The sequence below is a fragment of the Lampris incognitus genome, chromosome 1, assembly GCF_029633865.1.
Source record: "Lampris incognitus isolate fLamInc1 chromosome 1, fLamInc1.hap2, whole genome shotgun sequence".
NCBI classification, from domain to species: domain Eukaryota; kingdom Metazoa; phylum Chordata; class Actinopteri; order Lampriformes; family Lampridae; genus Lampris; species Lampris incognitus.
In genome coordinates this window covers 7,458,658-7,475,228 of record NC_079211.1, presented here as the reverse complement: position 1 = coordinate 7,475,228, position 16,571 = coordinate 7,458,658, and the positions used below count along the sequence as shown (strand labels likewise).

General features: G+C 46.6%; 1 protein-coding gene across 1 annotated transcript in view; it reads left to right on the top strand.

Moving 5' to 3' along the window:
- npm1b (nucleophosmin 1b) overlaps positions 1 to 14,921 on the top strand; it is a 32,963-nt gene extending 18,042 nt beyond the window's left edge. Inside the window, exons 8-11 of the mRNA XM_056280962.1 lie at positions 1,056 to 1,154; positions 11,972 to 12,067; positions 12,170 to 12,244; positions 14,047 to 14,921. Coding sequence (XP_056136937.1) covers positions 1,056 to 1,154; positions 11,972 to 12,067; positions 12,170 to 12,244; positions 14,047 to 14,100 — 324 coding nt within the window. The 3' untranslated portion in view covers positions 14,101 to 14,921. The remainder of the gene's footprint in view (positions 1 to 1,055; positions 1,155 to 11,971; positions 12,068 to 12,169; positions 12,245 to 14,046) is intronic.
- Positions 14,922 to 16,571: the final 1,650 nt, after the last annotated feature.

Below are 16,571 nucleotides of genomic sequence, written 5' to 3'. Positions count from 1 at the left end.
CTCGGTGGCACGGGGTTGGAGACCGCTGATGTAGGAAATTACATGTGTAATTGCCTTGTACTCGTCATGTTAACACAGGGCAATTACAGCCCTTTCCATTCCAGGGCAAATACCGGAGACTGCGAGGAAAGCGTCAGTGCTCAGAAAATGCAGTTACCTGCCCGAGCTGTTACGAGGTAATTACACAGGAAAACGGTCCTGACAGAGGAACTGACGGGAGACGTGGAAACCTGAAGGGGAAGCTTTGCAGTTTCGAGAAAAACCAGGATGGGTGGCATTGCACTTAATCCCCCCCCTCTTTTTTTTTGGGCGGGGGGGATTTTCCCCATTTTTCTTCCCAATTGTATCCGGCCAATTACCCCACTCTCCCGAGCCATCCTGATCTCTGCCCCACCCCCCTGTGCCGATCCGGGGAGGGCTGCAGACTACCACGTGCCTCCTGCGATACATGTGGCGTTGCCATCCGCTTCTTTTCACCTGACAGTGAGGAGTTTCACCAGGGGGACGTAGTGCATGGGGGGATCATGCTATCCCCCCCCCCCGAACAGGCGCCCCGGACCGACCAGAGGAGGCGCTAGCGCAGCGTCCAGGTCACATACCCACATCCGGCTTCCCACCCGCAGACACGGCCAATTGTGTCTGTAGGGACGCCCGACCAAGCTAGAGGTAACACGGGGATTCGAACCAGTGATCCCCATGTTGGTAGGCAACGGAACAGACCGCCACACCACCCGGACGCCCTATCCCCCATTTTAACAGGGGACTTCATCTTGATAGGCTGAAGGCCAATGTCCAGTGCAAGCGATTTCAGCGATGTGTGTGTGTGAGCTGACATATAAAAATCAATATATCGTATGTCTTCTCAGTGAAACAGTTATTCTGGCTACGCTCGGTTAAGAATACTCAAAACTATTTTTCAGTCCTGAGACTCGAGCTCATATTCACGTTCAGTTGTTTTAAAGTCATTCCCAAATGCTTTTTTTTTGGGGGGGGGTTAATGTGGTTTATTTAAATCCCGTTTAGAGTGTTGTCTGTGTTTGGTTTTGTTTCCACAGACCCCGGAGCCTTCGCTGAAGAAGCCCAAGACTGCGGTGAAACAAAATGGCTCCCCAGGAAAAGCGGGCGGCTCAGCAGTTGGCAAACCTCAGAATAAGGTAAAGGGGGAGAAAAAAAGTATTACCCTCTCGGCTCTGTTTACACTGGGTTTATAAGATGAGTCGAAACCTTCATAGTCTTCGTGGGGACATTGAGTTGGTCCAGCAGCATATGTAAGGATCCAGTAAAGAAAAGAAAACGGACTAGGTTAAGAGAAAATAGGAGTATTTAGAAGACAGTCGGGTGTGAGGTTCGAGTACTTACCAAGGCTTTGCCACAAAAAAAATGGCAGCAAGCAGCTGAGTGAGGGAGATGTGCAGGAGAAACACGAGCTAAAAAAAAAAAATGACGGTTTAACGCTCGTGGTTAAATGGGGATGAGTGTTAATACTGTTCTAACAAAGCTTGGCTTTAAAGTGCTTCTCAGAAAGTCCTTGAAATCGGTTTCTCACCCATTTCAGATCCCAGAAGTGGGTTGTAAGTGAGCCACCGCCACCACTGAGGCGCAGACAAAGACCCACTGAGACAGATGAATATCTTGTTGCCTGATGTGCTGCATCAAAACTTTGACGGGGGGAAAAAAAAAAGTCTTAATGGATTGAAACCGTGGAATGAATCGTTTCGTGTATCTGGAATGGAGATGAACCGTGTTGAAGATGGAGAGGTGATTTTGTCATTGAGGAAATTGAAATACGGTGATGAAAATACATTGAAGGTTAAGGGTAGATTGACTGCAATTAGGCCACAGGGCACAATGACTTCCCCTGTGTGAAGTGCAAACCTGAATTTGCAGATAAGCCGCGTACCTTGGACCAGTGCATTGGTTGCTTCACTGAACCCCCCCCCCCCCCCCCATTCCAGTTGGGAAGATGGAGGAACAGGTCGGCTTCCTTGCAGTGACTTTGATTGTCATATGGATAATTATTCCTATTCCAGCCAGTACCGGTGAAAAGCCTGGTGGTGGTACGCTCGGGTCTCTTCAGTCTAGAGTGAATGTTCGTGTATACTGGTCCTCACTGTTGAAATACTTCCACATACCTCAGGGCCTTGCCATCCCACCGCCCAAAGGAATGTGATAAGTGCACGTAGCAATTAGCCAGAGCTGATAGTTAATTTCTCAAACGGAATGTCTTGGATAGCTGCCTCTCAAAAGCCAGGGCTTGAACTCTGTCTCTCTTTAAGCAAACACACCTGACCCCTGAACATGTTTCCTTGGGCAATGTTTGAACCGACGACCCCTGGGCCTGACCTGGGCTGGATCAAGTTTCCAGCCCACCTTTTGATACACACAAACACAGCGATATTTAACCTGCAGTCTTTCTTTTTAATCGAGCTCTTTTTTTACACGTATTTGTGATGACTCACATATAAGTGTGGTTGTAAACAACTTGGACAGGAACAGAATTTAGATAAAGGCGTCATGCATCGTCATGCAGATGCTGTCTGCTTGTTGGCTATTATACACTTATTGCTGGAGGCTCTCTCTCTCTCTCTCTCTCTCTCTCTCTCTCTCTCTCTCTCTCTCTCTCTCTCTCTCTCTCTCTCTCTCTCTGTCTGCTATCAGCACAGATAAACAAATCTTTGCATTTGTGGCCATCCTGCAAGTTAGCTGCCTGAATTTTGGGATCCTGAACTCTTAAACCGCCGGTTCTCCGAACACAACTGTCCGGATCAGGGTTTCCCCTCGGGGGCTGCCGAGAGAGTCTCTAATTCAGACATGGCTGTTGTCCAGGCAGAGCCCAGTGGATGTTCATATGCTCTCGAGGATTAGCCCACGGGCAGCTGAGCCCAGCCACAGCCGCCGAAACCATCCCTGCAAGTTTAACACCTCAGCCCGCCGAGCCCCCCCCCCCCCCCGTCAACCTCCCCCCCCCCACCCTTCTTCCCTTTTGCACAACAACTGTTCCCTCCCGACAACCTCTTCACACCCCTCGCTTCCTGGCCACACCTTCTGCCGATTGCTCTCATTACTGTTGTTTGATGTCGGGCGCAGCTTGTGCTCCCAGATGCCCCTGAGGAGCGAGGGAACGGGTGTGGGTGTAGTTCTTTTTTTTTTTTCTTTTTTTTTTTTCCCCCTCTCTCATAAGTGCAGGTGACTGGTCATTAGATTGTCTCGTCAGATCTTCTGCCAGGGCCGGGTTTCTCCTCTCACATCCCAGCATGCAGCCCCGCCTTCTTGCGTAACAGGCTCGACACGAGAGCTGCTTTTCCTCCACAACTGGGATCTGAAGTAACGCTATCTTCCAGCTGGGGCCTTTCATGACCGATGGATGCAGAGCAGCAGGACTGTGCCTTAATTGACGCCTGGAGGCACACGTCACAGTCGTAAACCTGTTAAACACTTCACCCGTTCCTCTCTCAGAAGGATGTCCGTCATCATTTTCGTGGTGGACTGACCAGCCTTTCAGCAGGTGTCCTGTCCCGCCGCATGTTTTTTTTAAAAAATTATTTTGTAGTCTTTCATTTTGACTGTTAGGCTTTTGTAGATGTACTCCTGCAGACTCGGTTCATGATCAACCTTGTCTTTTAGTTCCCCCTGTCCCCTTCACCCCAGGCCCCCAAAGCTCTCATTTCGACAGAGCGACAAATTACCATCCCCGGCCAGACTTGGCAAGCTGAGGTGTTACAACCATATGTTTGGAGTGGGCTGGAAACGAGCTATTGCATCAAATGATAGCGTGCTAGCGATTAGGTTCCATGTCCCGTGGCATCTGTAATCAGCGTCTGGCCCAGATGAAAAAGCTTGCTGGCTTTGTCTGTTTATCAGCTGTTTCAGGTCCACAGCTGTCCTTTTGGAAGTAGAGGGGCCGCCCCTAAATAATAAATACTTGGTGCATTTGTCTGGCCGTGAGCCAGACGCAAAATGTGTTTTTCTCTCCTCCCTCCTCTCATTTTATACCTTTTGATCTGTGCCATAAAATACTGATCTCTCAGGGACAGGGACAGATGATTGCATTCTTCAGAGAAAAAAAGAGCCTCTTTTCCAAGATTTGCCCAGCCTTCTTGACCCATTTCAAGATGTTTTTCTCCCTTCAGTTCAGAATACAGTCGTTTTTGGTCCAAAGTAGGTCCGTGCTCTCATAAATGCCTAAAAAGTTGCCTCAGATCAAACAGACAACCAAACAGATAAGCAGCGGTATTATGTGAATGCAAATATGACATTTGTTTATGTAAAAATGCATATGCTTCAGCACGGGCTGGGTGGTGGTTTTCTTGGAGTCTTGTTTCTCCAGTGGAGCTGTTGGAACAGGCTACCTGATTCATGTTATATTTATTTGTTTTAATGCAGAAGAAGGAACAGAAATACTGTGTTAAGGCCCCTGATGTTGAGGTCCGGCTGTTTTCTCAGTTGCGTAGTAAATTTTCCTCTATAAGTCTCTCCACTCCTGTTTCCAATGTGTCTCAACTATCAATGAAACCCTGCAATTTCCATGGATTCCAGCTTGGACTGGCATGTAAGGACAAGCTCCACGGCTTGTGCAACCTGCAGCCTCCATGTATGATGAGAGTGTGTGCGTGCGTGTGTGTGTGTGTGCGTGCATGCATGTTGCTGTGTCACATTCACACGCTTCCTAATTGAGGACTTCAGAGGCCTCGGCTGCCCAGGTCTGGACACACCTGTAGTTCTTATAGTACAGTATGTTCACTCTCTCTCTCTCTCTTGCTCTCGCGCTCTCTCTCTCTCTCTCACTCTATGTCTCGCTCTCTCTCAAAAAAAAATCAGAATGTAGTGTTTTTGTAAGAAACACAGTGATGTAAATAATGAGGTGGACTGGAGGCTCTGTTGAAAGGGGGTTTGGTTATGAGCCACAGCACAAACATTAATGCAGGTGTAGCTGTCCTCTTTGCAAGAGACTTAAAGGTTAATATTACCTCTCAAAAGGAAGCAGTGACAGGAAGGCTGCTAGTGATCAGGGCTATTATGGGGAGTAAGGAGATTGTGTTTTTTATGTTTATGCACCAAATGTAGGGATTGAGAGGGCAGTATTATTTAATGGGACTAAAGCAGGAATTGTAAATCTTGAGTGCTGATGTGATGTTAGTGTTTGGGGGAGATGTAATTGCACTACTGACCATGCTAGAGATAGGCCTGGGGAAGGGGGGGGGGCACAATGTCAGCAGGTGTGTTGAGAGACATAGTGCAGAGTAGTGATTTGGTAGATACATGGAGACTAAAGTTTCCAGTAGGTAAGCAGTTCACATGGATGAAGGTGGTGGGGGGATAGGGTTAGTGCAGTACGGCTGGACCGACTATACATTTTTAGATGTCATAGTAACAGAATGATAAAGGCAAACATATGTTTTGTGGGTTTTTCTGATCACCACTCAGCCATGTTGCACCTGGTAATCTCCTCAGGGCCATGCCAGTCTGCGTATTGGAGGTTTAATGTAAAGCTCTTGCAAGATGGTGCCTTTTACACCAGTTTTGAGGCGTTCTGGCAGAGGCGGAGACAGAAAAAAAGGGATTTTGAGTCCCTAAGTCAGTGGTGGGATCCTGGTAAAGCACACATTAGGCCTTTCTGCCAGCAATACACAACCTTCTCAACTGAAGAGGCCAAGCAGCACGGTAGCCTGGTGGTTAGCACTGTTACCTCACAGCAAGCAGGTCCTGGTTTTGAATGCCAGGCCATCCCAGGTCCTATCTGTGTGGAGTTTGCATGCTCTCTCCGTATCTCGCCAGGTGCTCCAGTTTCCTCCTACCATCAAAGACATACATAGGTTAATACTCTGGTCTGTGTCCCTAACCAAGGCATGGCAAGTAGAACTGGAGTTGGTCCCCAGGTGCTACGTGGCGGCTGCACATGGTTCCTAGTTACAAGGCTAGGATGGGTAAATGCAGAGGATTAATTTACCCACGGGGATTAATAAAGAGTATCTTATGTTATCTTAAGAGAAGACTGGCGAGGACGGAGCAAAGTATAAGAGAGGTGGGGGCAGAGTTGGTGGCAGGGGATATTGGGCTGAGTGATAACAGGGCTGAGTTAAGCAGAGAACTGAGGGCGGGGGGTTCCTATGGGACCAGGCAAAAGGTGCACTTGTCAGAGCTCGGCTTTATGTTAAGAGAAATTGATGCATCAAGTACCTTTTTCTTTGGACTGGAGCAGTGTGTGTCCGAAGAAAGGCAGATGAATTGTTTATGTGTTTGGGGAAATGAGTGGAGGAGGCTGTGAGGTTTTATTCTGATCTGTATGGTGCTGAGTTATGTGACCCTGTATGTACAAAGATGCAGTTATCTGATCTCCCACAGTTTTCTGATCTGCAAAAGACTGAATTGGACTCTCCATTGTTATATGAGGAACTTTCCATGGCCTTCTCTCAGATGAACTCTGGCTGCACTCCGGGGGTTGACGGCTTGCTGGTGGAATTTTACAAGGTCTTTTGGGACACCATTGGCCAGGACTTATTTTGTGACTTGTGTAAATGCATTTGGACAGGAGAACTGCCTTTGAGCTGCTGTCATGCAGTTCTTGCTCTCTTGCCTAAAAAAGGGGACTTGAGTGACCTGAAAAACTGGAAGCCTGTGGCCTTGCTCGGTGTGGATTATAAGCTGGTTGCCAAATGCCGGGCTAATAGACTGAAAAAAAAAAACATTGAGACTGTGGTGCACAGGGACCAGTCCTATGGTGTGCCAGGCAGATCTATTATGAACAATTTGTTTCTAATAAAAGATATGTTGGACTGGTTTAGACTAATGACATCACTTTCAGGGCTGTGTCGTTAGACCAAGAAAAGGCCTTTGACAGGGTGGAACACGAATACTTGTTCAAGGTGTTGTTAGGTTTTGGGTTTGGACAGAGCTTTATTTCAATGGTTAAGATACTTGACAATGGAGCAACATGTCTATTAAAAATGGGTGGGGGTCTTAGCAGGCCCGTGCAGGTTGGTAGAGGGATCCAGTAGGGCTGCCCGTTGTCTGGGCAACTATAAACCCAGCAATAGAACCCTTTTTATGTTTGTTGAGGAGCAGGCTGCAGGGTGAGTGCGCTCCACAGTTAAGACTGAGGGAACCTTGTTTTGTTTTTGTTTTTTTGGTCTGCCTATGCAGATGATTTGACAGTGTTTATCAGGGATAGTCAGGACAGTAGCATGCTGGAGGAGAGTTTGGGGGATTACCAGCGGGCTTCATCAGCCAAAGTAGATTGGGCTAAGTCTGAAGCTTTACAGTGTGGGGCAGGGCAGGGAGCCATACTACCACAGCTACCAAGAGGCCTTAGGTGGAGTCAAGTGAGACTCACGGTCTTGCGGGTATATTTGGGCTCAGGGTGCTTGGTTGCTAAAAACCGGGAAGGTGTCATGTGGAGAATCAGGGAAAGATTAGGAAAATGGAAGTGGTTACTCACACAGTTGTTTTACAGAGGGAGGATTCTAATAATTAACAACTTGGCAGCATCTTCTCTGTGGCACCGGTTAGCAGTCCTTAATCTTTCTGGTGGCTTCTTATGAGAGATCCAGAGGATTCTGGTAGATTTGCTATGGTCAGGGCACCACTTGCTGAAGGCTGCAGTCCTCTACCTACTTATCAGTGAGGAGGGCAGGACCTGGTGGACCTGGAGAGCAGAGTGGCAGCTTTCTGACTCAGGGTGGCACAGAGGCTGCTGTATAAGAACGATATGTGCTGGGGGGCATCAGCTTGTGCAGTGCTCCAGAGGACTGGTGGTTATGGGCTGGACCATGAACTATTCATAATGGATCAGGCTAAGCTACACACTACAGGGCTCTCGGACTTCTATATGTCAGTACTGAAGGCCTGAAGTCTGCTAGAAATGTCATGAGTTCAGGGGATAGAGCTGGGGCCATGGGTGTGGGAGGAGCCTGTCTTCCATAGCCCTCTACTCCCATTACACTTGGCTGACTCTATAGGCCTGGCACAGTGCCTCATGAGAGGAGGCATCTCTAAGCTGGGACACCTCTGGTCACATGAAAAAGGGGACTGGAAAGACATTAAAGAACTGGCACTACAAACAAGAGTGACATCATTGAGGCTGCTACAGAGGCTCACTGGAGGGGTGATGGAGGCTCTGCCACAGGCCGTCAAAGCCTGGTTGAGGTTGTCGCAAGGAGGAGGTGCGCCAGAATTTCCCTCCGTTAATGTTATAGCTAACACAGGGCAATGGCAGAAAGACGATGGGAGGTTTCTAACCTTTGACACGCCGGGACTGGAGAGACTAGGGAGGGGGGGGGGTTCTGTACGAGGGGGCTGTGAAGGTCAGATACCTTAGGGAGTTACAGGAACAACCCAGTGGCAACAATATCTGCCAGGGTAGGGCATGGCGGGATTCAGGTGGAGGCGTTTTTACAAACCCCCTCTCCCAAAAGGAGCAGGGGATTTGCAGTGGAGGAGGGCTCATGGGGTTTTAGCCACTAATGTTTTTCTCCATAGGGTGGGTCCTAACTTAGGGATGGGTTGCCCTTCCTGTCAAACACCTGAAACTGAACGTAATCGTGTGACACCACGGTTTGACCTGCTGTTGATGGTATGTGGGAAGCTGGGCGTGGGCTTCACAGTGGGGCTGTGCATCTTGAGGCTGAGGTACTCACATAAGAACAGAGCAAAGTGTACACGTGAACTTTTTGTATGGCTAAGCTATGGTTGCTGCATAGCTTACTAGGGGGAACAGGGTGAGAGAGGGTGGGTGTGTGGGTCCAGTGGCTCTATTCAGGGTGTACTTGTCACTGTATGCCTGAGAGCTGGATATGAGTATTAAAGCTGGGTGAATATTAGCGTGGGCTTTGAAAATGTCTGGGAGACCTGTATGTTTTGTTGTGGGGGGGGGGGGGTTGACTGTATGTTTGTAATGGTTGTTGTGATCTGTATGTATGTAACTATATGTCTCACTGAACAGCGTGAAGGCATGGTGGCGAGGGTCTGACGGCGGTGGTTGTATGTGTGTGTGTGTGTGCGTGCGTGCGTGTGTGCGAGCCCGCGTGTTTTTATATGGGTGTGAGTAAGAGAGTGTGTATGGGTGTGGCGGTTTGTGAGGTGTAGGTTGTGTGTTATGTTTTTAAGTATGTAAATGGTTTGTGTTGTTTTATGAGGTGAGTCTGTTCATTAAAGAACATAAAAAAGTCAAAGTCTCACTCTCTCTCTGTCTCTCTGAACTGGCTGATCTACACAAACAGAAGGACCCCATTGTGTGTCAAATGTGAAATGTAGTTAAAGGGAAGAACTGCAATTTAAAGAAGGGTCTATGACATCTGGCGCGGCGCGTGACACTCTTGGTTTTTCGGCCCTTGTGTGTCATTAAAACACAAAGAAAACGATGTTTTCAACTCCCCCTCCCTAGCGTTTCCAAGTGTTTTTATTGTTTGCGCCGCTATCGCAAAGACAACCAGTTCGCGTTCTGTTTCTCAGCAGCCTGGCCACTGTCCAAAGCAAGAAACAACTGGAAGAATCCCAGTCTGAGCGAGAAACCCTGACCTCAGTGCTGTGAGAGGCAGAGTAAAACATCCGGTAGTATTAATAAGTAGGCATGTCGTATGACGTACTGATCCAGTAGAATGCCAACTGGAGGGGCGTCCAGGTAGCGTAGCGGTCTATTCCGTTGCCTACCAACACGGGGATCGCCGGTTTAAATCCCCGTGTTACTACCGGCTTGGTCGGGGCGTCCCTACAGATACAATTAACCTTTCGCAAAGTCCCGCCCCCCTTAGTTACTGTTGCTATGCCCGTCAAGCATTTCAGAACTATCCAGGAAGTAGCTGGAAAACACCAAAACATGAAGGAAGAACTCAGCGCATTGTGTGGGTAAAAGTAACAGTAATAATACGTTAGCTGTATTAGCTATCAATAATAGCTAGTAGCAAGCTTAGCTTGGAGCAGACAGGTATTTTTGTTGATTTTGGATGGATTAAACTGGCCATGGGGTCTGCTATACTGCGAAATCTATTGCCGACATTGCGCTTCTTGCGTTCTGGGTTTCGGGAAGGGAAAGAAAATTACACCCCCCCCAAACTTTTCAGATATCTAGTATCTGATTTACAGATCCCATAGGCACACCGTTTCAGCATTTTGTTGTGTGTTTGAAAGCTTGACGGACCGTTGCTAAGGTAGGATTGGACAAGCACCATTCTGGGGCGGTACTTTGCAAAAGGTCAATTGGCTGTGTGTCCTGGTCGCTGCACTAGGGCCTCCTCTGGTCGGTCAGGGCGGCTGCTCGGGGGGGGGGGGGGGGGGCTGGGGGAAATAGCGTGATCCTCCCAAGCGCTACGTCCCCCTGGCGAAACTCCTCACTGTCAGGTGAAAAGAAGCAGCTGGCGACTCCACATGGAGGGGGCATGTGGTAGTCTGGAGCCCTCCCCGGATCGGCAGAGGGGGTGGAGCAGCGACTGGGACGGCTCGGGAGAGTGGGGTGGTTGGCTAAGTACAGTTAGGGAGACAAAGATGGGGGGAAAAAAGCCAACTTAATGTCGGTTTGGAACCCGCTCAAGTGCCGGGTGTCGAGACACTTGGTGAACCTTAACCTAACCTAACTTCAACCTAACTTCAACTTAACCCTAATTTTAACCTAACTCTAACCTAACTTCAGCCTAACCCTAAACTTAACCCAACTTGAACCTAACCCTAACCTTAACCTAACTTCAACCTAACCCTAACCTTAACCTAACTTCAACCTAGCCCTAACCTTAACCTAACTTCAACCTAACACTAAAATTAAGCTAACACTTACCTTAACCTAATCATAACCAGTAGCAAACAAGTTTCCATGTGAATGCTTTCGTCTGGCCAGGGGGAAACAGATCTCAACGGGGAAACGGAGTTCGATACAACACCGGAGCTTGCTCCATCATGTGAATGCCTGTCTGAGGTTCACTCTTGTTTTACCTCTGTTTCTATCACTCTCCCTCCTCACCTTGTTTGCCTCCTCCATCAACGGGGTTCTTGTTCTCTTGCTGGGTAGAGCGTCCACCGTCTGGTTGTTCCACCGTTCTCCATTTCCGCTACCGGGGACAGCTACCGATAGCTACCAGGGAAAACAAAAGCGCTATCCTTTTCTATATTTTGGTTGTGCAATGGCGGACACACTTCCTTTGTGCTGTAAATCGAGGCGGTAAATTTTTCCCGTGAGATCGTACCTGGTGGCAGACAGGATTGGATAGTTGAAGCGAGACTCATCGGTCTACATCTAAATGCCGATGGTGTCATTAGTCTATAGCCATGACACTGTGCAATGAACATTTACTTCATAATGATAAGTTAAAACGTTGTCGACTGCCACTTTAAACTTCTTTTTTTCCAGTCTCTTTTCTCTCTGCTTCTCTTGACAAACAATCCTCCTCTTTCTCTGTGGAGTGTGAGCTTCTCCTCCCCTGCTTGGAATCAATGAGAGGATAATTTGTACCTGATGTATTAGTAAAAAGGAGGTGTAGTTAGGATAGAGTTTGTTGTCCTTTTCTTGTGCTTTTATCCCCTTCCAGCTCGTTGCCCACGCCAAGCTTGTTGGAGCCGCCTCAGGCTACATAGGTCACGATGGGACTGGAGCCCAAATCCCGTCCACAACTGGCCCATTGGTCACCAGAACAGTTCATCACCAATTAGTCCGTGTTAGCTGTTGCACATAGGAGAATTTGTTTGGTTTCATGAAATCTAGGCCGGATTTAGATGGAGACTAGGCTGGATTTAATATGGAGGATCGGTTATCTCCACCAGAACTCGAACAGATCTAGCAGGTGTAAAGGTTTCCCCTCTACAAGGTTTTTAACATGTACAATTTAGTCAGAGGTTTTGATTTGTCTAATTCCTAATCAGGTGTTACACTTAGCAGTTGGTTTATTTTAAATGAGAAATGCAACGAGAATATATTCTGTTCTCAGTCTGTTATGTCTGTATTTCACATCTATCTATTCTACCTAATGTATTTTTTTGTTCTAAATTTCAGACACCTCCTGCAGGAAAAGGGAAGACCGAGGCTGGCACATCCAAAACTCTGTCTTTTGCTGACATCAAGGACAAGTTGGCATTGGCAGCTAAAGAGGTTAGCAGTATTTTTCATAACTGCTTAAATTACAGTGTCCACAGATGTTATGCCTAATTTACAGTCATAGTATTGAATCTTGATTCCGTCTTTTTCCATCAGGGGAAACCGCTACCGAAGACGGAGCAGAAGTTTGAGAACTTTGTCAAAAACACCTTCAGGCTCTCAGATAAAGAGGTACGGGTGTTTTCCTGTCTGTGTGGGTTGTTGTCATCTCTTGTTTGTCGACTAGCTGAACGCTTTCACACTAATGTTTTAAGAACTATTGTCTGTCTCTTCCCCCGTTTCCCATTATTCTCCAAAACTGAACTCGAACTAGTCCCACGTACTTCAACGAAGCAACTCTGTTCAAACTTTAGACAACACAACTTAACATGTCCATGTAGTCAACTTTTTATAATAATGTGCACTTTAAGATACTCAACTTTTTTAATCCATAGAACTCAATAGTGGGGTGTGTGGAGTCTCCTGTGGTGGAGAGGACTGGTTATGTCATAACTCAATGTATTATACGATGTATTATGAATTCAAAATGTATGATATATTCATTTAAACCACCGTAACCACCCCTCCTGCCCTTTCAGCTAGCTTGATTGTTTTAGTCAATTGTCTGCCTATTCGTCTGTTAATCTACCTCTGACCACCCGTTCTTTTGTAGCGAATACGCTGTTTTTTCTGGTTGGTGTGAGCTTTCCATCCTTGTATTTAGTTTTTAAAACCTTCTGGCCGGGTCGCTGTGGTACGTTTGCCATCAGGCTTCCAGGGATATATCCAAGGTATAAAGTGCAGGTTGCTGTGTGCACATTTACCTCAGCCATAATTTTTGGCTTCAAACGATAATACTTCACACAGCGATTATAGATGCCTGGAGACCTGCCGCCGCTCCTCACGCCGTCCTCACACCTCACAACGTCCAGCATGCCTCAGATTGCTCCGCGCGTACACCGTGAGTTATGTTCATTTTGCGTCAGCGAACTCTTTAGGGATGAAATGGGAGTCGACCTGCCAAGACGAAGCCTCTCCTGGTGATTTACTGGTCCGCTCTCGCCCAAGTGTGTGTTTTGTAGCGTTAATGAAGGGACTGGAGGTATGTGGATGGTACCAGTCTCTTTCACCTTCAAGGCCTTCGACCAGCTGAGGGAAGGTTTTCGAAAAGCACCGTTTACAGCTTTTCTTTAGCTCGCTTGCCTCTTTGGGTCGACTAAAACCGTCCCGGTTGAATCGTCCCTCAGACACACTCGGTCTGTCAGCAGTGGACTGTTTTTCCAGCAAAGACTAAATTTTATTCTTGTGTTTGCACCAAAAAGTAATCCCTTATTACACAGAGGTGTAAGAATATCAGGCCCTCGATGTGTGACTGGCATTTGGATACAGTTAACGTTCCGTGCTGAAAGATGTGGACCAGTTGTGTTTGGACGCAAACACAACTTTTAACAACCACGTTTTGTCTTCAACCATTAACTGGAAAGAGTCCATCCCTGCATTTATTTATTTTTTCTCTCAATTGTAGTTTGTATTTTTGGCTTAAAATGGGAACTTGTGAACAGTTATGTGAGCAGGTGAAAGCTCTTTGGAGCAGAGTGCAGGGTGGATGGACGGGGAGGGGAGGAGGAGTAGGTGGCGGTGGGGGCGGGGGCGGGAGGGGGGGTGTTGTTGTTGATCCCAGTGTGCAGAAACATCTGTGGAAGTGCTTTGGTTTCATCAGCCAAGGCTGAGATCTGTCTGACCCGGAGCACCTAGTCATATTCTCTGGTATGTGCCGCTGCCCCACCGGCCTTCGGCCTCCAACTCCACCATTCCCACAGGCGAGGCGCACGAAGGCGCGCTGTAGTGTATGTGAGTCATACGTCTCACGCTGTATAGCACGTCATTTGGATGCTTTATAATCTTCTCTCTCTCTCTCTCTCTCTCTCTCTCTCTCTCTCTCTCTCTCTCTCTCTCTCTCTCTCTCTCTCTCTCTCTCACCTCCCTTTTCTCAGGCGGTCAAGAACCTTTGGAGCTTTGTACAAACGCTGAAGGTTGAGAAGAAGTAAGACATTTGTTTTTGTATTTTTGAAAACCTCTACATTTTTTTTTTTTTTTTTGGTTTTTGTTTTTTTGTGTCAGCAAGAAGTTTAAAGGCACAGTCAGCGAGGTTTCCTGTTCAAAAACTTTGTTCTCTTACTCCAGCAAAGTAAAGAATGACGAGAGTGCCCAGGTTGGACAAAACCGCTTGATGCATCAATTCAAGCCCTAGGTTTTTATTTCAGTTTGCTTTTATGCAATAGGAGATATTGCAGAATGTGCCTTTAAATCACTCTACTGTAAATGGAGATGAGTGGAGTCCTATTTTTTGTGAATTTGAATGTTGGTGTGGATTTTTTTTTTTTTTTTTTTTTGCGCAAGAGCGGAGTCATCAGCCAACATAACGCAGTACTACAAAACCAGCGGGTGTACCGTGTGGTCTGGGTGTGTTACCGACATCACCGCTGATTTCTTCATGTTTCCTCCCTTTTACCGCTACCCACCATATTCTTTGAACGCCTCTTCATGCCATGCCTTGCCCTAATAGCATGGACTCACTGGACAGTGTTTGTTTGTCAGCAAACTTCATTCATATACAGTCGCCATGGGAACATCTTTGAAATGACACATTACAGCATTATGCAGCCTTTATAATTTGCAAAACTTTAAGTTTTCATAAACTTCTCGTGAACTTGTCCTTCACACCGGTACGTCTTCACTAGAACACCATCAGCCATGAAGGTAGAGGTTAGCTATGCCAGAGGAGCCTGCTGAGCTGTAGCTTTGCCATTTTACGTATGTTAACGGTGAACCGGCTTCTACACAACAATTTATTTGCCGTTTGTGATTTGACAAACCGCCTGGTGAACAAATTAAAGGTTCAGACAAATGACAGAAAACAACCCAGGTGGAGTGGGTCAGAGACCAACAAGATGGAAGGACGCAAAACATGAATGGTCAGCCTTTAAACGGTTTAATATCCTAAAGTTCATCCCTCCCCGTGCGTTAACCAGGGATACAGGCGTCTCAGGATTTTTTCCAAAACAAATGGTGGATCAGATATTCCTCGAACAAATGTTTAAAATGAACCGCAGTAGATGGAGCGGTCACAGTAGTGAAACTGGAATCGGCAGCAAAAGTATAAAATCATAATAAAGAATATCCTCAAGGGTATCATGGCTTTGATAAAATGAATTCCAACCCCGGTCTCCCTAGTCTTCAAAGTCATACACAGACAAAAGAATGAAAAACAAACAAAAAGCACAGAGCTAACCAGCGGCCTGGTTTCCGACGAGTGGAAGCGAAGCGGCCAGTGGTCCGTTGGTCCTCTTCTCCTGGCCGTCTGTCTCTCACCTAAACTACACCGGCACTACTGGGATGACTTCTAACAAACTTAACGAATTCACTTCCCAACATCTAAACTTACTGAAGTCCTAAACTAGTCTGGATATTTGTCCAAAAACCAAGATTTTAAAAGACTGACAGGTCCCCTATGAAGGAAGGTGTTGTGTATGTAACGGGGGACAGTTCTATGCTGGTCAGCCTGCTGCACGCCCGTCACTCTCATCATTAGCCCTGCGTTGTGTTCTAGTTTGGGTGGGGCCCCAGGTGTTGTGGGGGGCCCTCAGTCTCTCATCATCATCATCATCATCAAGGAAGGAGGGGGGGGGGACACACAGGACTCTATTTGGCCCACCTCGCCATTTATTTTCTGTACGAAATCACAGGAAAGAAAAGGAAATACAATGTTGTCTGTCTCATAATTTAGCTATAGGACAGTCACCTCTCAGCTCTATAGCCAGCGCGAGCTGCGAACTATAGCAACAACAGCGTACCCTAGCAACCAATCAACCAACTTTCTTAGCAACAGGAGAGCCTAGCTAACACTTATGACCAACGGCCGTTACATTAAACATTACAAAACATCACAGGAAAACAAGATAACATTACTGAAAGGAAAACACGCATACCTGTACGAAATCACCGGAAAGAAAAGGAAATACAATGTTGTCCGTCTCATAACGCGGCTACAGGACAGTCACCTGTTAGCAAACAACAACATTAATCAGCTTGTTAGCTAGCATCACCGGCAACACTTCCCCGACTAACAAAATAATTATAAATTTCCTATAAATACTCCCCAAATCACACCCAACTATAAGCTTACAATATTAGCTAACATGTATCATTCATTACAATTGAAAAACAATCTATATAATGTATTAAATTTAACGAATTTGGCGGAGCAACAGAAAAACGTACCTCTCAGCTCTATAGCCAGCGCGAGCTGAGAGTTTGACAGACCACCCGTAAACAAAACATGGATCTCTTAAAGAGACAGTACACGTATATGACGGTCGTTGTAAAACATACATAAAAATAAATAACGACATAAAATAAAACGTAGTAAACGCAAATAACAGCACACAGACAGGATTTGGTGATATTCCATACTCAAAGAAAATAAAATAACATTAATTTTAACCTGGTTACATGTACG